We start from the raw sequence: 26,740 nt of genomic DNA on the forward strand, positions 1-26,740 counted from the left end.
TTCTCTCGCACATGAACTTGAAGTGGAAAGGGTAAAGGCTCTCGGGAGACAGTCAAGTTATGTGACATTTTCAAGAGGCTGTCTCACCCTGAGTTTCACTGCACACAAACACACACACACACACACACACACTCAGACGGGAGGCGAAGGTTATTCCTGTGGCTGAATGAAGGCAGGTTTCTGTGAAGCAGGTTTCTGAGAGTTAAGCTCCTGTGTTAAGTGCAATAAGTCTTCCATCAGGCATCAGCTGATAAGCCCACCTTGTCTGAGAGAGTGCTTAGTCATCAGCTTTCTTAGGACACCATGTGGAACAGGACAGAGACAGCCATGGGGCCCTCTGTTCCGGCAAATCCAGCAAATGCATTGTCTTAGCGGGCTGAACAGTGCCGGGCTGGGCAGGATACCCAATCACTCCACATTCTGAAAGTGGACATTGTGAGCAGGAAGTTGGACAGAAAGGTAAAGTGGTTCCACTCCTTGATGAATGGAGGCTTAGCATTGTGATTTTTGCAGCCCTCCCTTCCCCACAAGGCAGAACTCTTTTCAGAACTGCATTTCAGACTAAATCTATCTATTTAAAAGGCCAAATGAGCACAGATGATGTATTGATGCACAACACAGGCATGGAAAGGGAGATGGGGGAGGTGGAGGCAGCAGAGGGAGGGAGGGAGGGAGAGATGGATTCTACAGACAAAGCTGTTTCTGGACAGCAAATGGGGGAAACAGCAGTGGGGGCTGTTGAGTGCAGACGTAGAGGGATGACGAGAATGGGTGAAGCAGCCTGTGGCAGTGAAGGAAAGGTCTTTCCTGAGTTAGGAAAATATCATGTTGTTATTCCAACTGTTCAATGAGCACTTGTAACGACGCCCAGAATATGTAGAGGAATACTAGACATTCCTGGTGAAGTCTGTGTTTTGTTTCTACAGCTAAAAGACACCAGTGCACTTACAGAACAACCAACTCTCTTGTATGTTCTAGTATGAACAAAATAATTAAAAAAAACATTCTCCACCGGATTTTAGAACGTCCTGGTCCAAACCACCTTTAAAGGGTTAAACAGTATCTGAGTTGCGCAAAAAACAAAGTCAGCTGTGTTCACTGAGAAGTGACAAGGGACCCTTTCTATTCTAAGTCCGAATAGTAAAAGTAGGCAAGGCTATAACAAAATCAGCTAGCTGACCAGGTGACAGTCCTTGCGCACACCCTGCAAACCACGCACACAAAACATATACACAGACAGACACACACCCTCAAAGTCAGAGTTTATGTGTACATGTTTATGTTCAGACATGCTAGCATCAGCAGAAGGAATATGTAATAGTGTCCCTCACCAGGGGGCTTGCACATGCGGATCTGGCTCTGGCACTGCACCAGTGGATGAAGTGTCGGCAGAGGGCTGCTGGGGCTGCTGGGAGGCACAGAGGTAGCTTTGGCAGAAAGACCTGTCACACCAGCAACTGGAGGTGAAGGTGGTGGGGAGGGGGACGGAGAAGTAGGTGAACCGCACTGGGTCTGGTATCGAAGTTGGGTAAGGGAGGGGGGCATGCCCTGGTAATGCCGTGTTGCACTCAGGAGATCGTTGAGGATCTGCAGGATGGTACTGATATCACGCCTAGGACGTCCGTTGCTGTCTTGGCAATTAGGGTGCAAAGTGCCTTAAAAAAATGAAGAAGACGATAAATTAGTACATGGGTCTTTTTGTGCAAATAGTCATTGTGACAAGATTTTACAGAAAGTTTTTTTATACCTGAAAAGGTCCCTGAGAAGACTCCGGGAGCATGGTTGACAAAGCTTTCAATTATGGCCCCAGGTTTGCGGGAGCGTGATGAGGAACTGGTGCCACTCTTAGGGCTACTGGTGCTGCAGTTAGCCTGGAGGAGGAAAGACGTACAACGGTGGTTGGAAAAGATAAACATTTCTCTTACAAAAACCAAAAAAAAGAACACAAACCAAATATGTTCCAAGGTCCAAAGTGGTTTGTTAAGTACCAAGCTTGTGAGCTGTGACTTGATTCGAACACCAAAGCATTGTTCCAAGGCTCTCTTTGTGAGTTCTGTAAGTGACCTTTATATCAGGGTTTTGTAACAACTATAAGCAACTATGTAAGAAACTGTATGTAAGAAAGCAGTCAGGACTGACTTTATTAGAAACCCTTGCACACAGGAAACCTGAGCTTTCTACCATCTGACAGCTCCCAACACCCACGATATCTTGTAACTCTGCAAACCAGAGACCAAGCCAAAGTTGCCAACCTGGATACTGCACTTTAACCTGACAGGTACAACTTAATTGAAAACAAACGATATACTGCAAAAAAAAAAAAAAAAAAAAAACCTTTTTTTAAAAAAGGGGTTTTTTTTTTTTTTTCACAATTCCCTTCCAACCTGGATACTGCACTTTAACCTGACAGGTACAACTTAATTGAAAACAAACGATATACTGCAAAAAAAAAACAAAAAAAAAAACCTTATTATGAAAAAGAGGTCTTTTTATTTTCTTACCAATTCACTGATCTATGTCTGTGTATTTTACGGTGGGAGGCGTTAGTCAGTTAACTCCCATACACTCAGCTAACATCTGGTTCTTATTCTATTACCAGAGGGTAGAACTTGAGATTCAGGACTATGCATCAACAGCTAATTTGAATAGTGGTGATGAGTGTGTGCAGCTGTTCTTAAAGTTACCAAAGAAAAATAAATAGCTCTAACAGGTTAATGACTAATGACTAAAAAGGTTAATTATCAGTCTTTCCTTGAAAAACCAACATTCTTTTCCTGACCTTCTTCCTTCCCTAAACATTTCACAGGGAAGGATGAGGTTATATAAATGTTATGTCCTTCTGTCTAATTGTGTATGTTGGCCATGTTGCATGCATTTGGAGGAGTTAGTCTGGTCTTCAATAACAATTTAACTTTGTTAGTGTGGACAAATGAAGTGTAAATCTCCCCCTAAACATCCCACGACAGGAAGATCCCACTAAACCGAGGAATTTGGGGGAAGATTTAGTTCAATGTTCGACACGTAAGAGGGCTCAGGAGAGATGTTCAGAAAAATCAGGACACATAAACCAATGCTTCAGCTGGGCTTACCTCTGGGCACAAGACTGGGGCTACAGGGCTGGACTGGCCGACGTCATGGCTGGGTTGGCCTGAGGAAGGCTGATGGTAGTGGTGATGGTGGTGGTGGTGATGAGCCGGAGAGCGGAAAACACCTCCAGGGATGTGTGATGGGCGAGGGGAATGGGGCGGAGGAGGTATAGTAGGAGAGCTACAATGAGCAGGGGAGGGTGACTGGTGGTACATGGGTGGGAGTGGCTGGTGGTGAGTGGTGGGCAAGTTGAATGAATGGGTGCCTGAGGAAGGGGTGGAGGGGGCCATGTGAGGATGGGTTAAGTGGGGGCTGGGATGACTGTGAGGTTGATGGGGGTGGTGATGGAGGGGTGGGTGAGCGTGGGGAACACGGGGCTGTCCTGCAGGGTGTCCCGCTGTGGTGTCCGAGGAGCCACGGGTTATAAGATGTCTGTGCTGGAGCTGAGGACCCCCAGACTGCTGTGCCGCCAATTGCAGCTGAACGAACATCATGTGATCGCCAACACGCAGTGCCAGGGTGAGGGGGGAACGGCCGGACAGGAAGTCACTGACCTGCAATGATTTAAAAAAATACATGTTAGAAAGTTGCCTTTATATTGATTTAATGCCGGTCTGTTGGAGTTGTCTGTGGTTGGTATGTTCACAAATATATGCCTTAGCTTTCCCTCTTATGGACTTACAGTAAAGACAAATAGTCCAAGATACAATCTGCTGGATGAGGAGGACTATCAGAACACAAATACATGAATAAAGCCCACCCTGTCTTTCTACTGCCCCACTTAGTCTGTTGTTAGTTAGCAGTGTAATTGATCTAAGAGACAAAGGCCAGCCTTCTGTCTGAGCCTTGGCCTGATAGAAAAAATAAATAAATAAATAAAATCAGTCCCACGTCCAGGAAATACACTCCGCCTGCCTCTCAAACACAGAATGGACGATTGTCCGGTGTCTGCAGCGGAACTGGAAGGGCAGCCCATTTTTGGAGCTCTGGCAATGGGGGACAAGAGCGGAGTTTGAAGGCCTCCACTGATCCACCCATGGCCCGGATGGACACACAAATACACACACACACTATAGAAAAGTTGTCACTACTTGGCTCGGGATTCACATTAAGCAACAAAAGTTCTCTTGTCCTCTTTCGGCAGGCTACAACAAACTCACTGTGAATTGCTGCTCAGTGGTCAATAGCGTGCACGTGTTACTTTGTGTATGCATATTCTTGTGAGAGTCATCTTATGGTCAGAAAGCTTCTCTGGCCCACCAAGACTCATCAGTAATGGCTTCTTTGGTTTACCCAAACCAGAAGCAAACAAAATGGGCAAACACAGTGACGGCACTGTCTAAAAAAGAAAAAAAAAGGATTCGACAACTTTAAAATCCATTGGGATTTCAGTGCTCAGAGTGGCAGAGAAGGAGGAGAGACACGGGATAGGAAAAGCAACAATCAAGGGCTATACGAGAAGGAGAAAGGGAGATAGATTTAAAAACTAATGAAAGCAGAGAAAACTAGTAATAAGGCAGGGGTAAGAAGCCAGGAAGAGAGAGCACAGGCTTAACTCCCTGAAGACCACGGAGCCTTTGGAGTGTGCTTCAGAGATGTTGGCCTGTAGTTAACCTGGTGAACCAGCAGCCTTTGGCCTCCATTACTTCTTTCCCCTCTTGCTTATTTATTTCTCTATCGACCACTGCCTCTCTGTTGCCAGGGTGACCTTTAGACACTGATATTGACATGGTGTGGAAAAGAGGACGGAGGGAGAACAGAAGCAGGTGAGGGGGTTTGGATTTTCTGACGGCTTTATTTCAACATGAACAACATGATAATGAACATGGCAGCAGAGAAAAAAGACACCAGCACAGTGGCTGCAGCAGGTTAAACAGAAACTTAGACTTTCAGTGAGTAAACTCTGTCACTAATGGCCTGTTGGATCCTATGTTAACCTGGTGAACCAGCAGCCTTTGGCCTCCATTACTTCTTTCCCCTCTTGCTTATTTATTTCTCTATCGACCACTGCCTCTCTGTTGCCAGGGTGACCTTTAGACACTGATATTGACATGGTGTGGAAAAGAGGACGGAGGGAGAACAGAAGCAGGTGAGGGGGTTTGGATTTTCTGACGGCTTTATTTCAACATGAACAACATGATAATGAACATGGCAGCAGAGAAAAAAGACACCAGCACAGTGGCTGCAGCAGGTTAAACAGAAACTTAGACTTTCAGTGAGTAAACTCTGTCACTAATGGCCTGTTGATATAGTCCACACCCACCATGATCACCCCATCGTGGTAAGACAATAAATTCAACAGACCTGGGGCAGGGTGTGAAGCAAGAATGGAAGGAGGAGTAGGGTTTTATGTGAGACTACTATAACAAAGTCTATGCATAAAAGGTCACCTAATACACAAGGTGTGTGTGTGTATGTGTTTTCTTACAGCCTTGGGTGGAATCACAAATTTGCTAGGTGTGTGACAGATAAGAAAAAACTGCTGACTACGCTGATGACGGATAGGCGTCAAGAAACAGAGTTGACAGTTTGCTAACTAACAACAAACAGACCTGGGTGGATCTATGAGAAGTCAGTGCCCCAAGGGAGACTGTAAACCCTGTTTAAGAAGGAGAGGGAGGAGGAACGGGGAGAAAAAAGCCACGAGAAGCCAGAAGGTGTTTGCCCGTGGTATAATTTAAACCGCCTGTAATACCTGCTCATACTGCATGCATAATCTATTTGTTTTCATCAGCAGGGAACAGTTATTTTTTAGAAACAGGGAATGTTGAATACATTCTGTTCTTGGATTTCTTCATGAAGACATGCTTTATATAGTGTATATATTTTTTCCAACAAGAAAATTCACAAGGATTGCAGTTAGTGATGTTTTGTTTTTTTTTGCTATAGCAGAGGGTTTTACGTTGTGTGTGTTTGTGTGCAGGCCAGTATGAGAGAAGAGGGCTGATAATGAGTGACAGCGGTAAAAACAGAGGAGGCTTGATTACCCTTATAATGACTAGTTTGGATTATTCAAAATCACAAAGATGAAATTCATGCACTCCTACTGCACGTCCAACACCACAAGGCAGACTTAAAATAAGCCTGCATTAGAGGCAAGCTCTTACCCCTACATTTATTTTCCATTCTGCTTTTCCTCCTGCAGTCAATTTGTGTCACTCCTTATTGTAGCGTCTTAGTCACTGACTCCAAAAGTCAATTTGGAGGTTGCTCACACGAGTATAGATGACTCTTACATACATAAAGGCTAAAAAAGTGTGTGTGGAAAGGTCTCCTCTGTGATATATGCATGTGACTCATATGGGGTCTTTACACATAACACGCCCAGCATCACAACTTCATCTTGGGGAGAGAGATTAAAAGGCACGCAAACCCACATAAACACAGACTTCTAATTTGCAGGGTAAATGACAGAGGACATTTCGACAACCGCAATCTATTTGGTCACTTTCTTTTTCCTGGAAAGATAAACAACAGCAGCAGAAGTCAACCTCCAGGTATAGAATTACCCAGTTTCACTGTGGAAATTTGCACTTCTTTCAATGGACACGCTATTTTCACAACAGTCAGAGAAAAGGAAAGCAAACAGCTTTTGCAGCTTGTAGCCGGGGGCTGTGGAGTGGAACACCTGAAATAGTGCTTGTTTCCTGAGGGAGGGGAGGAGGCGAAGGGTGATATAGCACAACCTGCCTGTTTGCCAAAGGCTTGATAGGCGAGAGTGATCAGGTAACAACAAGCTTCTTCCAGACGGACAGAAACTGGAAGAAAAGGACGGGCAGTGAATGTTTCTGTGCGTTCGAGGGGGTAGATGGGGGTGGTTCTCTACTACTAGAGAGCGGGGAAGCAAATGATTCCCAGAGGTCTCAGCTAGCAACTCAGCTCCAGTCCAAACATGTCTGTCTGTTCTCCGGAGCACAGCCAAGAAAGCCAATGTGGCTTGCTACCACTGACATCAGGGCCGACATGAGATAAAGCCTTCTGGAACATCACAGGCAAACAAAAGCTTCTACGGCTTCGCCTTTAATTCCTATTTCTTCAACAGCTTTTCTACCAGTGTATAAAGACCATCTTTACAAAAGTAACCTATAGTTGTCGATGTGGAGAGGTTTTTCTGTGTCAAAGACAAAGCAAAGAGAGGGGAGGGCCTCCTTTTTGTTCTGTTTCGGCAGACACAGGGAAACCAGCCCTTTATTGTTCCCTTCTCTGATGCAGTGGTATGAGAAAAGACCAGCCCAAGGTGTGTCGGCTGGAAACAACATACACAACATACAGTAGCTAGGTGTCTGTTTTAAACACAAGTCCATATGTTAGATGTCACAGATTGACAGGGTGACTTTTTTTTTTATGAACCTTGTTTGTTGTAGAGTAATGGCCCCTTGGCTGATTTCAGCAACCATTTCAATTTTATTCAGTGTGGTCCAGAAGACTGGGGCATTCTTTATTGGGCAGCTTTGTTGTTTCTATGTTCTGTAATGCAGAAGGGAATATGATATGAAGGAGTCGAAAAAGATGGAGGACAAAAGGGGGAGGATGGCATGAGCGAGGAAAGGAGCTAGGTTAGCGGGGGGATGGGTGATGGGGGATGTGGGTGATGGGGGTAGGGTGTCAGAAGAGTGGTGGTGCTGCTGATGGCGGGTGATGAAATATTCAGTGAGAGTGTGCCTCCGGCTTCTTCCTCTTTTTTCAACATCTCTGGCTGACAGTTTTATTTATTGGGGTCCCTGTGGTTCAAGGAACTCATTTGCAGTCGTTCTTCCTTTGCACACTAAGCAAGCTAAAGGAGGGAGATAAGAAGTGAGGAAGGAAGAGAGAGCTGGGGATGGACCGAAAAGGAAAGACAGAGGCTCCACTGAGCTGACATTCATGAACAGCTAGTGCCAAAGAAATGTGGGTAGACGGTTGCGGGGCAGGACAGGAGGGTGGAGAAGGGGAAGCCGGGAGTAAGGGTATCTTCCTTTCTCAGAGCCATTTTTTTTTTCCAAGTGCTGCTCATCAGACTCGTCAGACTCCCAGGTAAAGTAGTGTACACGTTCAAAAAGCTGCTTATAAACCTGCCTATCGACCTAGATGTTTTGATCGCTCCAGAACACGATTAATATTCGCAGTACAAACACATGCTGGCTAAAGATGCAATAACAGACTCTCAAAGAGAGAACAAAAAAAAAGAAAAATCAATGACTTGCATCATGCTCTAAATCTTAAAAGCAGCCAGATCCCGCAATAACAAAGATAGGCATTCAATTCATGGCCTTAAAAGAAGGAGGTAGCCCATAAAAGACCAAAAAAAAAAACAAAAAAAAAAACAACCAGCTGGTTTTAACCCCAATTTGATTGATGAGGTACAAAGATTTATGATTTAGAAAGTTTTGTATGATCGAGTTCACAAGGACACACCCTTCACTTATTCTTTGCCAAAAACTGCTCTGTTATGGCAAGTTGATACACAAGCACACACATTAGCCGTGTGAGCATCCCCCAACCTTCCTTCACCAGCTCTATCTCTGAACAGAAGACTAACATCTTAATTGTCTAACTGCTGCTTACACACGCCTTGATTCCTGATTAAGATCATTTTGTATGGAAAGTCTAAAAAAAGAACAAATAAATACAGCAATTGGATACATCTAACCTTTATGTGCAGCAGTGCAATTGGTCCTGAAAAGTAGAGCCTCTTCTGTTTGCAATAAAGTTAGATAAGTGCAGGTAGGAGAAAACTGATTATAAGGTGAGTAGAAGATCAGCTGTAATACTCCTGACCTCAGTCCTCCCACAATGTCAACCAACTAGTCACGATGCTTGATTGTTGAATAACAAAAGCTCATTGTCACCCGGGAAAGGAGGACAATAGTCACTCCTCAAAAGCAGGAAGGTGGTCCGTACCTGACCTCTGAGTGAGCTCTCATGCACAGATACAGACACTAGAGAAGGACACTGGTGCATGTGCACACACACTCATATATACAACATGTGAGCACTTGCTCTAATTGGGCAATGAATCCCCCTTAAACCAGTTACATGTTACAAACACCTATTAGTCCAACTGCCATTTTTTGTATGCCAGTGGTGCAGCCTTATTCTGTTTTGTCGTCGTGTTTCAGAGGATGTCCTTGATGTTGCGCCATCATACTGGCAGTTGTCACATGACACGACTAGGGCAGCATTGCAACAGTTAAGTGTAAGTAAGCTCATTGTGAAAACTTTTTTGTGCTAACATGGCAGCAATATTATCCCAATTTCATACATACCAGGGAGCAAAACAGCCTATTTTAAACTGCAGGTATATAGACCAAGAAGACCATTTCAATAGTAGTGGGTATAATGCAGACACACGTTTAATCAATTAATTTTTCACTGACCAATGTACCAACCAATGTACCAACTCACTACTTAGTAATCAGTTCAAATTCAGCCAATTCAGTTACTAATTTAGATTTCTGAAGATCGAGTCAGAGTGGTGTTTAGTGTGAAAAATGAAATGCACAAACTGTTTATCACACAGTCATGATAGCACATGACATAATTAATTGTCCATATGCTCAATTCTTGCACACACACAAAGCTTTTCCTTTATTTTTTTTTCTTCATTTTTCGATCCCACTGAGGCGCCCCATACGGGAGGCAGAGCAGGGAAAATGAGGTGCTGGTGTCTGAGAGAAGTGTCCATTTATATAATTAGAATCAGCTGGCTTGTTCCTGAACAAAACCATACCTACAAACCTTTCTATAGGGAAGAATGTAAGTGCCTGTTCAGATATGTGGCGACAGAATCCACAAAGACACCTACTGGAGAATAGCAGCACACATACTCCTCCCAAAGCAATCTATGGTGAGGTTTAAAAAAATGTCAATCTGATGCCTGTGCTAGGCTCCAGCTGGACCGTCGATGCATTGATTTTAAACGCAAATGTGTTGCTTCACCTGCTTTCATGTGGGTGGGGCTTCTGCCTTCATATCTATGTCAAGCCAGATTAATTTAAGAGGACAGCCAAACTCAAAAGTATGATCCTCCATGTGTCTGAGGGTTTGTCAGCTGGGCAGGTTTGCTCTAAGACAGGAACAAAGAGGTGGCTGCATGGGGGAAGGGCAGCGGGGGGATGGTGATGCTGATGCCTGCCTGCCTGGCTTTTATTCTAACATCAATGTGCATCAATGAGCAAATAGTCCCTGTGTGCTGAGAGAAACATATAATCCTTCTCTTTCTGTCAAATACCAGGATCAATGCATGTGAGTGCCAGCATATGCGAAACTGTGAATATTGCTTTCATTTCTGGTTCACTGCTCATCTTACTCACATGTATACATTTGTGTGTATATATATATATATATATATATATATATATCTGTCCATGACAGTGTAAATGGGCTGCACACCAAACCAATATTTAGCAGACGCAGAGAATTTTTGATAGTAATAACAAGAGTTTTTGCAGGGAACTTTAAGGCGGTATCAGTTTAGATGTCATTTCGGGGTCAGAAAAGTGGGGACAGTCACATGCATTTTTGATGGATTTGCACAACAGCAGCACATTGTAATTATTAACCCCTTAAGGGCTGTTAAATAGAATGATGAAAATGGTTTAAAATAGATCTAAGTAGTAAGTAAAACCCAAGCACAATAATTTTGGCCATACTTCTTCACAACACAAGATTTTCAGGGCTGCAAATGTGTGAAACAGCTGTGAGAGCTCTCGAGTGTTGCCGTACAGTTTAACCATCTATGCTAAACTACCAAAAATGTAATGGGGTTCATGAGTATGAGATGACCCCCTTTGCTTTCCACTATTACAGCTTTACTTCCAGAGAAAACACCTGATCTGGTAATAAGACCTCACATGACTGAAGCGGAGACGAGTGGAAAGGAGTCAAACGTTCCAGGTTTCCAAACCATGGACTTCTAATGCTACTACTTACAGCCAGGCCACAGCTCCTTCATAGGTTATTTTGGGTGTATAAGAATATACATTTTCATGCTGGACACTTTAATAGCTAAGTGCATTGATTGATTTTTGATAGGCCCACAGTTGGACAGGAAAGAGGAAATGGGGGAGAGCTTTTGTGTTTATTCTATTTTCTAATCTTACTCTTAGTTCAGTAGTCTAAAGTGTTTCTCTTTCACTTCATGAATTATAAAGAGGAAACATTTCTCTAAAAAAAACACGGTAAATCAGATTTCCCTTGATAAAACTGATGCTTAAGAGATTGAACCTTAATTTGTATGAAACAGCAATTCAGGGTGATAAGGTAAAACTATTTCACGGTTAAATGTGACAGAAGTTTTTGGGGCGTTGTGCTTTGCGATATTCAACATTGTTTAAACTATTAGAGGCCCAGGTAAAGCAGGTAAGAATAACTCACACCATCTCAAGCCCTGCTAGCTGCTCGCCAGGTCGTGATAATAATATCAGAGTTATATAATAATAATATAATTATATCAAATTATCTTGTATTATATCAAAATACAAGATAAATAAACACATTGACAGTACTGTATGTATTTTATTAACAATTCACATGCAAATATTCAAGGCCGTGGTTCATTTAATTTTGCTTTTATTTCCTCTTCTAGTAGATCTAGATCACAATGTTAAAGCATTGTGTGTTTACTATGCCGATAGTTTTCCTACAGCTACATTTAAAAATAACCCAATATACTGTCATGTCTATAGTATTACAGTATAGGGTAGGGGCAAAGCCTTCTTCTACTCTTATATACTGCACACACCATGTGACCAGATGTGCATGTCCCTCTACATTAGTCATCTGCTGTCACACTACAAGAGTTCAATCACATGGCCAGGGCGTCCACCGCAAATATTATCAGCAGGCACAAAAGCCACAAAACACCAGTATTTCTCACTTTCGGTGGTTTCACTGCACAAAATGTGAATTACCAATTTAGAGTAATTTATTTGGCAACCGCTGAACTGCTGACACACGCAACTCGGCATCTGATTTCACCACCTTGTGCTTTAGACACCAGCCAGCAGCGCGTCATTGGTGCAGCTACGTACATCACAGTGTTACCAAACACTACAAAGGAAGTTGATCTGAGTCAGTCAGCTGCACAGTGTTTCATACGTCACACTGTTGTCTGTGTGCGTTCAGCCTTGGAGCCGCTGTGGCTCGGTCACACGCTCGCTTCAGCACTGTGTGCCTTTAACTGATCGATCACATGTATGAGTCATTCCAGAGTGAGTCAAATACATACAGTGTTTTAATGGGCCTTCAGAGGCATTTCGATGCACATCAAGGTGTAGACCTGACTGTGCATGCAGGGCTTCCTGGAAACCTATGCTAATTGTGAGTGAAAAAGGCAGTCGCCCGATGAGCTTGTGCTCTGTTTATGAGTTAGTCAGACCACACTGTTTCTAGCGGCGGCCACTGCACACTTCCTGGAAACTTGTCTGTTTTGTGTATGTGTATGTGATGGTGCGTGTATGTGTGTGTGTGTTTAAGTGTGAAGGTGCATATGGGACAATAACACACGAAGGGGGGGATGGGGTAAAAAGAATAAAAATGAAATAGAAAGGTAGACATAAGTCACCTACAAATTAGCCCATGCTTCCTTTCACTTAGGCTTCCTGTACTGTACATTAAAAACAGACTGCATCTCCCATCTGTGAGGCTCTGTCAGAGCTGTGACTGCTGTTCTGTACTTAACCAAGGCTAGTACTACCTCAACCCCCACAGAAACAGTCTAGAGTGCAGTCAAGACTGTAGCCAAGTGAATAAAAAAACTGTGCAACAAGATTTCCTTCAAGGTCAATAACCAGGGAACAGTAACCGTCTTACCTGAGTTTCTGTTAGGCTCTCCAAAGCCTGCATTACTGACTGCTCTGGTCTTGATGCTTGAGACTGCACAGAGACAAATAATTCATGCACTATTAACGATGAACAATGATCGGTAGACGTCAAAGTGATCTATTGGAAATACTAAGAACCTGCAATTTTAAAATGATATTAGTCATGCACACTAAAATTCAAATAAGTCAGACAGGTCTCACCATTAATCCTGCTTCAACTGTTGGTACAAGTGTTAACTTGCTCCCATCAGAGATGCCAAAATCCTGGAGTTTTCCTGAACTTAGTCGCCTGCAGGGATGAAGAGAACAAGATAATTAGAGTGTGCTGACAATACCTCCCTTCTTTCTTCAGACACACAAACACCCTTTAGCTAAGGGGAGCAGACAGACTTCAAACCTTGTTTCAGATGGAGCCGTGGGTTAAAGCACCATGAAAGAAAAGTATTGATTTGGCTGTCATATTTCAATTTCTAGTACGGTGGAGCTTGACAATTGTTCGCGGCGGATGTTTGGTACTGCTGCCACTTGCCTAAGTGAAGGTGGGCATTTTCGTTTGTGTTTTGAGTTGTAAAAATGAGGAGCCAAACTGCGCACTGAAATCAAAACCATTGTGTTTTTGATACTTAACTGTACTGCGGTGATCACATTACTGGCACTGCTAGAGTAAAGTTCACAGATGACATTGAGATCATTATGGCACCTTGTACTACCATTTTGAGGGGGGGAAAACGACAATAAACACTCACATAAAAATAAAAGTAGAGTTTCACGCACAGTATCATGCCTGGTCGACAACACAAAAATGCCTGCTATTCTGATGATGCACCAAAACACCTGGAGTCTAAGTTAAGGTCTTTTCTTTTTTTTCCTACCACCTACAGCTTTAAACAGGATGTTTAGAAAACCCTGAGGTACACTTCTGACCCATATCTTAAAATAGTTGAACAAAGACCTTGAATGCTGCTTTGCTACAGGTCTGAGGTATAAGAGACAGTAGAGGATTAGGGAGAAGGGTTTTAGGTGATAAAAGATGGTGTGATTTATGTGGTAATTACAGTGACTGGTAAGGGATAAGGGGGTTGGAAAACAAAGCTGACAGTTTGCAAATAAACCACCACCACCCATTTGTTTTGCATAACATCGCCTGCCCTATTGTTAGTTTGTTTTACTTAACCCTGGTCACGTGGGATAATACTGCAGGGTTTTTAAAGGCTTTGAATAACGAAGGCTTTTTGTAATGCCTCTCCCATACTGCTCCTTCCTCTGACCAGGCAACTGACCAGCTCACGCATTCACACCCAGAAACTCAATAAGAGAATCAGCTCTTTCAGAAAGAGACTAAAGTCTAGCTGGTTGAAGATACGCACTTACAACCTATCCCTACCTTAGCAAACACTTTTATGATAGAATAACACTATAAAATCACGTAGAACAAATATATGTACCCGTAATAACACAGTAAATGAGTATGTGCGAGTGTGTCTATCAATGTTTAATGCCCATGAGCTGCACAGGATTAGCAGTTCAGTCAGGCTTCTGTATTTATAATGCAGCAAGGATGAATCAATGCAAGTCTGCAGATCGTCCTTGTTGTCAATACTACTCCGGTGACCGGTGTGTCCCCTATGTGAATAATTCCAATACAGTGGTCAGTGGTTTCCTTGAAAGTATTGACCACCAAAGAAGCCAAGGTTGGGTCAGAAGCCACTGAGAGCTTGACGATTTAAATAAAACTATTAATTCAAAAAGTGTGGATTTGAAACACTTCCCTGTGTGGCTTCAGGGTAGATGCAGTCGAACTCGGATCACTTAGAAAAGGCTCTACTGAGTTTAACAGACATAGAAACTGGTCGAAATTTAGCGAAAGAAAAATAAGCAATCGACAGCAGTTCGATTATATAATAATAATAATAATTTACTCCTTTTATGATAAGTCCCTGTCGTGGACGGATAAACATATGCATTCATACTCACGTTTCTTTGTGCAGCAGCGCGAGTCTCTCTTTTGGTACTTTGAGTCTTTGCGACAGCCTCTTCTTCAGGCCCTCCACGGTCTCCTCCAGGGGCAGGGAGAGCTCGAAGCGTGTGCCAGTGGTGGAGTGGATGTAAAGATTCATGGAGGGCTCAGTCGGGACGGCCTCGCAGGTCGGAGCACCACGACTAGTGCAGCTCCGGGTGTTCGGGTGCTGGTCCATCCGATAACCTGTGGTCAGAAGAGGGCAGACGAGACGAGCAGAGCCGCGGTTATGGAGGAAAAAATGGGGGAAGGTGGTCCCGTCGCGTCGGCTACCGTCCCTTGTTCAGCTTTGTAATGAAAGGCAGCATTCAGAGAGCTATCTCTCTTTCTCTATCTCTCTCTCTCTCTCGGATGGTGGGAATAAAACCCAGTCCGTCTCCTCTCCGGTCGATATCAAATATCCCACAGGAATGTAAACTACATATGGCTCGCCCTTCTTTTCTCTTCGTTTGATCTGTTCTCTTTGTTGCCCCTTTTCTTGCGCAGGCGAAACTCCTCCTGATTGCTACATGGGATGTGCAAATACCAGGCAGAGACTAAGAGCTGTTGTTGTTATCTATAATTGCCAAGGGCGCTTATTTATCGTTCAGAAACAAAACACAAGAGTAATTATTGTGTCTAGTAAAAAATAACAAAGTACCCTTTTGAAGAAGGAAAAAGAAAACAGCAGTTGCTCCGTGAGCAGCAAAGCCTCAAATTCAGGAGTAGTGGCGAGAGGCTCCGCGCTGCGCACTCACACCCACGGCGGCTGCTACGGCGAAAATATCCACAATGAACATTGTCACAAAAGTATCCCACTTCCACCTTCGATAAATACGCCCACAGCAGCCCTAGGCGGCTCAGCCAATTAGAAGAGAGCTCCGTCAGGACGCTGTTGTTCCCAGCCAATGGCTGACTTTGCTCCACACCCACGTGCAGGGCAGGCGAGTTAAAGCCATTCATAATAAATTACAGTATATGGCAAATACACAGTGTCCTCAAGATAACAACCACTGTACTTTTACAAGGTCCTTTACAAAAGCACGTTTTTTTACTTAATATCTTCCTACCAACAACTGATTTGCCCCGATTACTCATTTGTATCGATTTCTTTTATGTCCATAATAAAATAGTGTTGTATTTTATGTATGGTCACATCTCTACGGAGGTTGAGCGTTTGAGAGTTAAAATAAAACAAGAATGCCACTGTTCTGAAAAACAGTGCGTAATTTTTGTAACCTGCTACGCTTGGTGCTTTTGTTCTATTTTTAAAACACATTTCTTACACAAGGTATATACCCGTGAACTTACTTCGGAAATCAATCAAAGTAATTCTGATTCTGATATTAAGTAACCGTGTTTCTCTTTAAAACAGAGTTTACGAGAAACACATGCTAAACATGCTAGAGTCGTACAGTAAATACAAATGTATGGGTTTTTATCTTTAAAACAGAAGTCGCAACCGTTGTCGGGTCGTTTTCAGCAATAAAAATGAGAAGATTTAAATGCACAGCAAAACTGCCCAACAAAAAATAATAAATCAGCAGACGATACTTCCTACACCAGACTCCATCGTAGTAAAAACGACACACTTCTGCCACCCAGTGGCCAAGAGGGAGTCCACTAACATAAAATAAAATGTTTACAATTGTAATTCTCAAATTAAGGTATTCGTAAAAATAAAATAAAACGTCACATCATGGCGCTCGTCATACAGAATCAAACATAAAACGAGATTATTATTTTAAAAACCGGGACTGGTGTTGCGCCCGTGTTATTCCGAATATTGCCGCTATTCTTTAAACCAAAAAATTAGACCAGGGACAAGCTGTCAGCTTAGTATAAATGAGGAAAAAAGGTGTCAGACTATTGTCGACTGAATATGGAATCGATTATTGCCTCAGAGTTTATTCTATCTGACTGCTTTTATCGATCCGGGATTGATCACTGGCGGGCAAATCGATTACGTAGCCAACAAAACAATATTGTCCCGGCGAAAATCTGTTTACTGGTACACAGCGTCCCAGACAGTGTGTTAACAGGAGTAAAGTATGAATCCACTAAGTGTACTCACCTAATATTGTGGCGAAAACTGTGAAGCTTCGCGCTTGTGTCACTTTCGTCCCAGTCGGTTCCCCCAGCTTTGGTATGTAAAGTGAAAACTCAGATCAGATGAATAATTCCACTCGTACATCCACGGGTGTCGTTGCTGTCTATGAAAGCTCCTGTCGTTTTCTCCCCAGTTTATTCTCTCTTGCCAGTCCCGGCGTGCCCAGCGCACTACGTGACGTAGCGAGTACCGGCTCCCACTGGCCAATGAGAAGCCGCTGATGAAGGCAGTGTGTGCTGTTGGCACACCGCTACTTCTGCTGGTAATGAAGGTGAGCCACCTCACACAGCCACCTTACACAGTCTAGGTCTGCTGGATATATGGGAGGAGAGCGTCGCACTTGTTATGTCAGCATGTGGTTTAAGGAGGCCACGCTCGTGCATTTACTGGCAGCTGTTCCCGCTGGGAAAGAATTCTGCCTGGCAATTAGCAGCAGCAGAAAAACATTAGTGTGTCAGCACTGCATCGACACAATGACTTTTGATAGACGCTCTTGCATAAATAGAAACTAAATATAACCAACACGCGGTCCTTCCACCTTTAAAACAGTCAATGAAAAAATGATTTAAAGAAGCCGGGGGCGTTGCCATATTTTGACTGCGTAGAAAAATGTTACCTGGTAACAGGGCAGGTAAACATGCTGCTAGGATACGAAAGCACGTCACACTGATAAACAAACACACCCACAATGCAATTTCTAATCGAGCATTTTGCAGTTAACATCACACCAGCAGAAACGGATCCTGGGGATTCCAGGAACTGGGGTTGGTGTACTTATCAGGTTCACGTTATGGGTCAAATCAGGGGTGTTCTTATATGAAGTTTGCATTTTTGCAATTTTTTTTTTTGGGACTGGATATTAATTGATGTAGTAAGTCCTGCATGAGAGCCCAGGATGTTGTGACAATTAAATATTTAGTTTAATTATTTCTAATTATTTGAAAATGAATTAAGTAATAGTGGTAACTACCTATTTAAATTCCATTGAAACTCAAACTGGTTTGGAGTGAGACTTTTCAGGTACTGTGGCAACCAGCTGTAGACGATCCTTAAAGCACTGTCGTAAACAATCTATTGCACAACACTGTCATTTGTTTGGAACTCTTATAAGGTTGCAGTACATTTTTTGTGTTGTTACAGGTATCAGGGATGGACGATGGATGTAGTTAAATCAAAGCATAAACCACCACAAATGCTAGAACATAGGATTTTAGGTAATAGTTTTATTTAAATAAAAGTTCGACTAAACATTAACAGGCCCAGACTGTTTACTTTTCTTCACTGTTTGCATAAATGTACATTGTGTAATGTGTTACTGTGAAGGAGAAAAGAGGAAACTGTTGTGCAATATGCAGTATAAAGGGTCATTTCTGACTTGACATTTATTAGTCTGACTATAACCAGCCAACAAGTGAACTTCCCACAAGCCTCAGGTTCAGCACAGTCTGTCTGATGACAGAGACACATTCCTCAGTGTAGTGCAGTGGACATCGTGCCCCACCAGCATATTATCACACTGTCTGGAAAATGATTCCTGCAAGGTAGGTGCGGACGCGTGTGTGAGAAAGAGAGAAAGAGGAAGCATTGTATCTGGAAAAAAAAAAGACCTTATCTCTAAAAGATTCAACAATCTGATGAAGGTAGCAGTCTTTGCCCGGCCCCAGCAGTCCTCTCTCTCTCTGGCTCTTTATGTGCCTCCATCTCTTTACTATCTCCATGGAAAATGCTGACTCAGGAGAACAAAGTGAGAGGAGTTAGTTCAAGTCCTAGCTGCACAGAAACACAACCCTTTGTCCTAGTCAACAGTTGCACCTTTGAATTGTCCCGCTCTGTTTCTTGTTTTGCGGCCTGGCGGAAACATGAGACCTTGAAAATAACTCGGTACAAGACGTCTGTACAGAGAGGAAGCCAATCTGCACTGGTGTTTTTCATTCCATTCACCTGGGAGCCAACTTTTTGTCAGCAGTGATACGACTTGTGTTCATAAGCAAGTTTGGGTGTGAACTCAGCCAAGGTCACGCACAACTCTCTGACCTCATCTACCATAGTTAGACCTGTGCAGTGAGTAAACAGAGGTAGGGCATGTAGTGTTAGAGTTTCCCGGCATTCTGGGTTAAGACCTGCTTTTACTACATCATTTGTTAATATCTAATATTGTAATATAATTCCATCTCTAATAATGTGGCTAATCGAACCATATCAAGTAAAAACCTCTACGGTAATGCTCACATTTGTCATCATATATTTTAAAAGCCACATATTTTTCACTATGTTGTTCATGGTACAGTAATGATGCACATGGGTAACTTGTGATGGAGGAGACAAGAGCAACCCTCATATGCTCCCACGTGCACATCTACATGATAATGAATCACATATACAGCACTTATGGGAAAAGCTTATTGACATGGGAGGAAGGCTGCGTGGGTGAGTTATAAACACTTCACACTGGATATCAGATCGGTTTGGACGGAGAAGGCTGTACTTGACTGTGTGCATGCCCGTCTTTAACCTCGTACTTGTGTGTCCATGTGTAAGCAAAAACACACAAGTTGTTGTGTGAGAGCTTGAGTGTGTGGGACATGTGTGGGCGTGTGTGTGTGGGAGGGTAAGCAACATTCCTATCCATCAAAGTCATGAGTATACCGCCCTCTGCCTCAGGAGGAACATGAACCATACCCATCACACTCATCCTGGCTCTGTTGTTCTCCTGCCACCATTTCGTCCTGATTCACAATTGTGTTGGGTGACACACCTCATCATCGTAACACCGAGTCCACAACCTCAACACCTGCAGCTGACTCAAAAACATGCTCACATACTTGACAAGCTGACAAAAAGGTGTGAGTTGCCTTTAAAAATATAAAACGGAAATCCATTTTCTGGCTTCACATATGTAAATAATTATATTCATAAAAACATCAAGCAGAAAAATGTGGTAGAAGGACAGTAAATAGTTAATTTACTGAACCCATGGGTAATGCAACATAAAAATTATGATGATTAATTGATTGATTATTTAATCTTCTACTATTTTATCCTTTCCAGGGTCGTGAAGTAACAGGAGACAATCCCAGCAGTCATACAGTAAAGGCCACTAACTTACCAACTGAAAACGACCCGGAACAGTCTGAAAAGAGGCAAATATTGCCAAATATCCTAGAGCAGGGTCAAATAGTCAAATATTTTGGGCCTTCCTCCAAGGACTAAGACCCCTCCCATTAAACATGGCCTTCTCTCCTCAAACCCACTCACAAATAGTATTATTATTTGAGTTTTCAAGTTGCAGAAAAAACATAACTATATATATATATATATATATATAGTTTTTTTCATATTTTCTCTAGCAAAAATAATGACAAACTTACTTACCAACACCAGTCCAGTAAAACTGAATGATCCACCTATTTTATCTCATGTAAGCTGAGGTTAGATGTTAAATGATCCTGTACTCACTGTGATGTTTCAACACAAAAAATAAGGATGTGTTTTTCCATGTGAAGAATACATTATGGGACTGTAGGTTGACATAAGCCCTTGGCTTATGTCAACATTCCATTCCTACAGTGCAATGTAACTTGATTTTTGCTGTAAGTCTGAACTCACATACTGTACATCAGTACTTATGTCGTTCAGCTACGCTAACACAGAGTTAACATCATGATCTTGCACAAAAAACCTCAAAAGACTCTGAATTACACTAGGGAGCCATACTGCTGGACAAAAAGGTCCCAAAAAACAACACAAATGAAAGACAGTGAATGTAGCACAATCCAATGTATGATGTACAGTACAACCCATGTATGTAAACAAAGCCATCTTCCACATATAGTACCACGTGACTATTTTTACGCTCAGTAACCAGTTCCCACGTGAAATGGAACAAGACGTTCTCAACAAATTCATAGGAGATGGTGCCTCACCACAAAACACTAAAGGTCGTATATGATCTATAGTTGTACATGACTGATGGATTTCTTTTTGTTCCATGTCTCGCCTGAAGTGCTTTGGCAACCCCTGTCCCTGTGTAACCAGACTATACTGTACTGGTAACAATAAGAACAATTATAAATGTTCCAGACGACCTGCGACAGCTGAACTCGGCGTTGCATGTAAAAAATAACTGACGGGTAAATATGGGAATGGAGATCAAAAGCACTGAGGACACGACTGGGTAAAAAAAACAAAAAAAACTGGCAGACTGAAAGGAGGCGATAAGTTGAGTAGGAGTGGAATTTCATTGTGGACACAGCTTCTGATTCCACACCTGCAGAAGGAGCCCTGTTTGAAGTGCCATGCTTTCTGTCCAGGCTCACAGCACAGATGACTGATGACTCATTTCGAACTCTACTGCTTTACAAACCGAAGCAGACAATGTGGCACGGAGAGTGTCAGAGCTCGAGCTTCAGAGAGAAAGGGAGAAAATGTTCAAAATGTGCAAAGATGGGACAGGAAAAGAAAAAGTGTCACTTCAGATTATTACTTAGTCACAGTTTACAGTAACTTTTGAGCATTCAAGCCAGGAACATTTTGAGACACAGCCGTTTCCAATTACAGCCAGTCATGACGGTCAGCTTTAACCCTGAAAACTTTTGACTAAAACTTTTCAGGAAGTGGATATTTCTTGTGTTCACATTGCAAGTGTAGATTTATTGGCTGACATGAATCATAACAACATCAAGCCGGGTACATACTGTAAAGTTCACCTTCTTAATTTGTTGCAGATTTCGTGAGCGAGTGATGACTAATCACGTCAACCTCTATACAGCACCGTGCCTGCAGGCTGACTGAATACAGGCCAAACATTTCACAACCTAGACTACACATTCATCATATGTGTGTGTGTGTGTGTGTGTGTGTGTGAGCAGCGTACTGTTAATGTTTTGTTTCAGTGTCACGTTCAGTACCTGGTATTTACTCTTGCCTAAGTCACGACAAAAACATTTACAGTTTTTTTATACAAAAGGCTATTTATTTATGGTATTTTTTGCTGACGCCTGTTTCCCGCATTAAAAATAATAAGCAGGTTACCAAGAAATGTTGAATCTTCTGCCAGAAAGCTAACTACAAGGTCACATGATAAATAGCGGACGAACACGTGTATGTTAAGATGACTTTGTCCTGTGCTCTCTGCATGTTCGACTACGAGCTCCGACTGTGACGTAGCATTAGTAGCACAAGCTAGTAAATTAGACATACTCCCTAGGCTCTTCATCTACGGTTACATAAACATCAACTTTACTTAACATTCTGCCCTTGGACAAATAAACCAGATGACCCTGATCTTCTTAACTGTCTGTTGAACTTCTGTCGGTGTGTAATAATTACGTATTTGTCTACCATTACTTAAAATGTTACTCACAGTGTCCTTTCTGATGCAGCCAATCCCATTGTTTCACCAGGGCTGAGAGGTAAGGACTAGGTGGACTTGAATTCCACATTTCATAGCGATTAAAATGAAACCTTTAATCACTGACCAGTGGTAAAAGAAAATAAGACAAAATCAGAAGACAGAAATCACAATTTTAATAAATGTCACCTGGTTCCTGTGCTCCTGTGTTGGTGATGTCACAACTCATAGGATAAGTCAAAAGAAAAACATTAGATTAAAATGAGGTGATGGTCAACTTCTCCTATTGTCTGCCCTATACCAACACAGTTAACCACAAGATCATTTTTATAATCACTAGGAAAACATTTCCAATGTAATACTTGCCATAAACAGAGCAATAAAGGAAGTAAATGTAACTTCCTTGCTGGCTAACTTGCTAACGCTAACACAGCTATTCCAGTGATTAAAGGCACTTGTGCATAACTACATTTATAATTTAAAAAAAACAAAAAACAATTAACCCAGTTTGTAGTTCCTGCATGTACTACGTATGTGGAAGCATTAAGTATTTCCAGCCTCCACACGACTATTCTCAGTATACAGTGTCCTATCACGTTTGTAGCAGGAAAGTTCACACTCGGCTACTAACACCGTTCATGTGTGGCAAACCATTTGTCTCGCTCACATTCTTGTGTCATGATGCTGCACAGCTCACGGGACACTAGTTTTGCTGCAAACCAAAGATCCAGGCTGGTCACCCACTTCCACACAGACTCATCAAAATGGTGTAAATTCAACACCCCCACAAAGCAGACTTGATAATTGTAGCCTTTTACAGAGTCGGTCTGCTCACACTAAAAGGCCCACAATAGAACTCAGCCTGGAACTGGGTTGAATGTGCTAAATAAGCTAATGAAATCCACCCACAGGACACAAGCCAGGCACGATAAGAACCTTTCTAGCTGTGAAACTGGGCCAAGCTGGAAGGTTGTTAGTATGAGTTTGTTTATGTGTCTGTTTGACAGCCCACAGCGTAGTGCCAGATAGACTGGTGGTCCGACAAAGGTTAGGTGTCAGCGCGCAGGGTATAAAATAGAACAGAGCAGAACAAGTGTGAGTGTGTGAGAGAGACAGAGTGGCTGGAGAAAGTAGAGGAGTGAGAGAGACTCAGGGCAGGAAGTGTGGGTGGCTGGGTAGGTGGTTTTGGCAATGCACAATGGACTTATTGCATATTACTTCTGGTAAAAACAAAGATTACTTTTGCAAGTGTTCCGCTCATTCACTGACTAGGATCAGTTGTAAGAAAATTTGCTCTTAGAGGTCAGTGTGTGTGTGCGTGTGTGTGTGTGTGTGTTTGGAGAGGACACCAAATCTGCTTAAGACCAACATGTTATCATGCTCACCAGTACTCCTTGCACTTGTGACAACAGATAGGACAGAGCAGCAGTGTGGGTTGGTGTGTGTTCATACAGTACACACTGATGAATACCAGATGCAGGCATTTCCTTTGTTGGTGCAAGCAAGTTCTGAACTTGCCAAATCCTGCTCTCCTCCCACATGGTTGAATGCTTCCACACACACCCACACAGAGTCCTTGCCCACCAAATCTTCTTCAGCCCACACTTAGGGGTATTCAAGGCCGCGGGCTGATTCAATCCTGGCTGATTGTTCTGTGTTTTTCTGTCTCCTCTGTTTTCCTCTTGTCCTTCAACCTGGGTCATTTCACTCATACTGCGTATGTTCCTTCTGACTCTCTCTCTCTCTCTCTTTTTCTTTATAAAGTCAGTTAGTTCATTTTTCCTATTTTTTCATTTTCCTCTCTGATTTTCCAACACCAGTTCTTTTCTCTGCAGTTACACGCAGTAATCTAATCACTGGTAGCAAAGGTCATTGCAGGTCACATGATGGAGCTGGCAGGCTATACAGAGAGTTGATCTCATCTGTGACGTCAGCACAGGGGAGTACTCACGGTGCAGCGGCCTTCTCCCTACCTACCGTATCCTCAAAATAGCCCTCCATCCCCACTGACAACGTCACTCATTCCTGTCCTCTCTGGCTCTGGACTCCCACCACATGGGTTTCCACTCTTTTTCCACCCCCACCTCTACTGACTTTCCAGGCAGTGTTGCCTCTGTTGTTTCACAATAGCAAGTAATTCCCAAAAACGTTCATTGTACCCCGTCCTTATTGTTCTCTACTTTGTTCATAAATGGGTGGAAACTACTCGGTGAAAGGGGTTTTCAACACATTAACATTTGTTTTAAAAACAAACCAAATGCCAGCGCCACTTCGAGAGTCCCACCTATGACGCCTGGTTAAACATTACTTAATATGGGCGGACGATCATAAAGCAAAAGTAAGTCACACAAAGGAAGGCTGACGCCTGGTATCTGCAGCATCAGACTAATGAACAAAGGCGAGGCTGTAGATGAACCTTTTCCTCACAAAGGAAGTATTTAATCAGCTGTCATGAACCCATGCATCTAGATGTTTATCGGAAACGGGCTTTCACACGCTGGTGTGCACTAGATCAACAATGAATGTAGTCACACATGACGTGTGTTACAGTCAACCATTATTTGTGCTTTTGCCTTGCACAAAGGTTACACTATCTCTATCTGGACGAGTACATTCATTTGTGGTGATCAATCACGATATCATTTCCTACAATCACAATCTCACCATAACAACAACAACAAAACAGTAGTAGACGGATTAAGAACTTTTCACTTCCTGTTTACAAACAGAACCCCCCACAGCCCGCCCCCTCATTTTGTTACAGTTGAGTTATTAAGCCATGTCTTCAGGTATGTGCTCGTGTCTGCATGGTTGTTTATTTCTATATGTCAGTTTAAGCAGGATATGCATGCTGCCTGTTGCACCTATTTATGGTCATGTTAAGGTCATATTTAATTAATAAATATATCGTATATCTAGTTGCATACCCTGTGTTTTTTTCTCACACTGATAAAGAACATATAGCATGCTAGCTAAGCTATAGGTATGTGAGATATGCCAGTTGATATGAGAAACTCATGCTGACTTAAAGTACCATAAATAACTATTGTATGTACTAGTGTTCCGTTACTAGAATCCATCTATTTGACCTTTTCACAGACATTAAAGAGTACATTGGTTTTCTATTTGTAGTCATGGAACAGCCCCCTCCTCCCAAGCCTCCAATGTGCAATCAACCAGTAGTTGCATTCAGAGGATGTCTGGCCTGGAGTGAACTCACATGAAACACGTCCTCATGCAATAAGAGCTATTTGCCAATCGGACTGCGAGCACAACGCAGCCCTGAAGAGCAGGGTCATATGGGTTGTTGTAGTGGAAGTATTTTCCTCTGAGGTGTAAAACTCCAAGTGTTTTAATGCACACTTGGAAACTATCTGTCCACTATGTTGCACGTCTGGAAAAGAGGGTAGAGATATGATGGCGTAGCCATTCCGAGCTAACGGCTAACTACGTAAAAAGAAAGTACTTTAAAAAAGAGCATGGGTTTCTGAAGCAGGTAGAAAAACAGTGATGTGTGTTTTTGAATAATATTCCGGTATATAATGTACAAGCCAATGCTCCACACAGGTGCCACCAGTATGACACTACAGGCATGGAATCCAGAGCCAGTCCATGCATGTTCAGGGACGTATACTGTATCTGCCTTCTTTGTGATTCCTAGCTTGTGGGCATATTTTCCTTCTCAGTTCAGTGGAGTCTTGTGACTGAAAAGCCGCAGAGACATAAAAGGAAGTAGCAGAAACCCCTTTCTAATTCTTCCTAATGTTATATATTATATGCTTAATGTGTGAGTGACATATCATCAACGTCCATCGGTTAACACAGACCTGTCATGACAGTACTTTCACCGCAATATCACAAACAAACACGCTCATTAGTGTCAACATTTGGAGAAATCCTGAGTCAATTGGAAAGTTTCAAAAAGCACATGTGGCAGAGCAGAAACAACGACACCAAGTTTTCGACAGCGTAATAGGAAGGAAGGTGACCACAGAGGCCGTCGTATGCTTTATTTGAATCTCTGCTTTAATTCCTCTTTCAGAGTGTTGACACACACAAACACACATTTAGTTCCTACTGTTTAGTACTTTTATGGCTTCAAAGTATTAAGATAGTAAGGTGTCGGAAGAGTACACTGCCACCCCCGACCATCTTTGTGAAAAAGTCCCAGGAAGCAGAAAAAAACCTAGATACTAACGGACAAGGTTACATGACACAGGAGAGAGTGTACAGACTGCAATCATCCAAGTGATGACGTACCCTGCGAAACAGCAGAGCAATCAGACGTCATCAGCGCTGAGGGATCAGCATTTGGTGCCTTGTTTGGGATGTTGTCTGTGCCAAGTTTAGCAGCACGGAGCTGAAAGAACAGTCAACATTGCTCTGCAGTTACC

General features: G+C 42.6%; 1 protein-coding gene across 3 annotated transcripts in view; it reads right to left on the reverse strand.

Moving 5' to 3' along the window:
* midn (midnolin) overlaps positions 1-17,284 on the reverse strand; it is a 25,702-nt gene extending 8,418 nt beyond the window's left edge. Inside the window, exons 1-7 of one of the 3 annotated variants that reach the window (XM_008338546.3) lie at positions 16,961-17,284; positions 14,865-15,093; positions 13,092-13,179; positions 12,880-12,942; positions 3,090-3,641; positions 1,748-1,871; positions 1,332-1,655 (exon numbers count right to left, since the gene is read on the reverse strand). In XM_008338546.3, the coding sequence (XP_008336768.1) occupies positions 1,332-1,655; positions 1,748-1,871; positions 3,090-3,641; positions 12,880-12,942; positions 13,092-13,179; positions 14,865-15,085 (1,372 nt within the window). In that variant the 5' untranslated portion in view covers positions 15,086-15,093; positions 16,961-17,284. Of the gene's footprint in view, positions 1-1,331; positions 1,656-1,747; positions 1,872-3,089; positions 3,642-12,879; positions 12,943-13,091; positions 13,180-14,864; positions 16,923-16,960 lie in introns of those variants that run through there. The other 2 variants (XM_025054082.1, XM_008338547.3) reach the window with 2 other exon arrangements.
* Positions 17,285-26,740: the final 9,456 nt, after the last annotated feature.

Source organism: Cynoglossus semilaevis, chromosome 2, assembly GCF_000523025.1.
Source record: "Cynoglossus semilaevis isolate Cse_v1.0 chromosome 2, Cse_v1.0, whole genome shotgun sequence".
Classification (NCBI taxonomy): Eukaryota; Metazoa; Chordata; class Actinopteri; order Pleuronectiformes; family Cynoglossidae; genus Cynoglossus; species Cynoglossus semilaevis.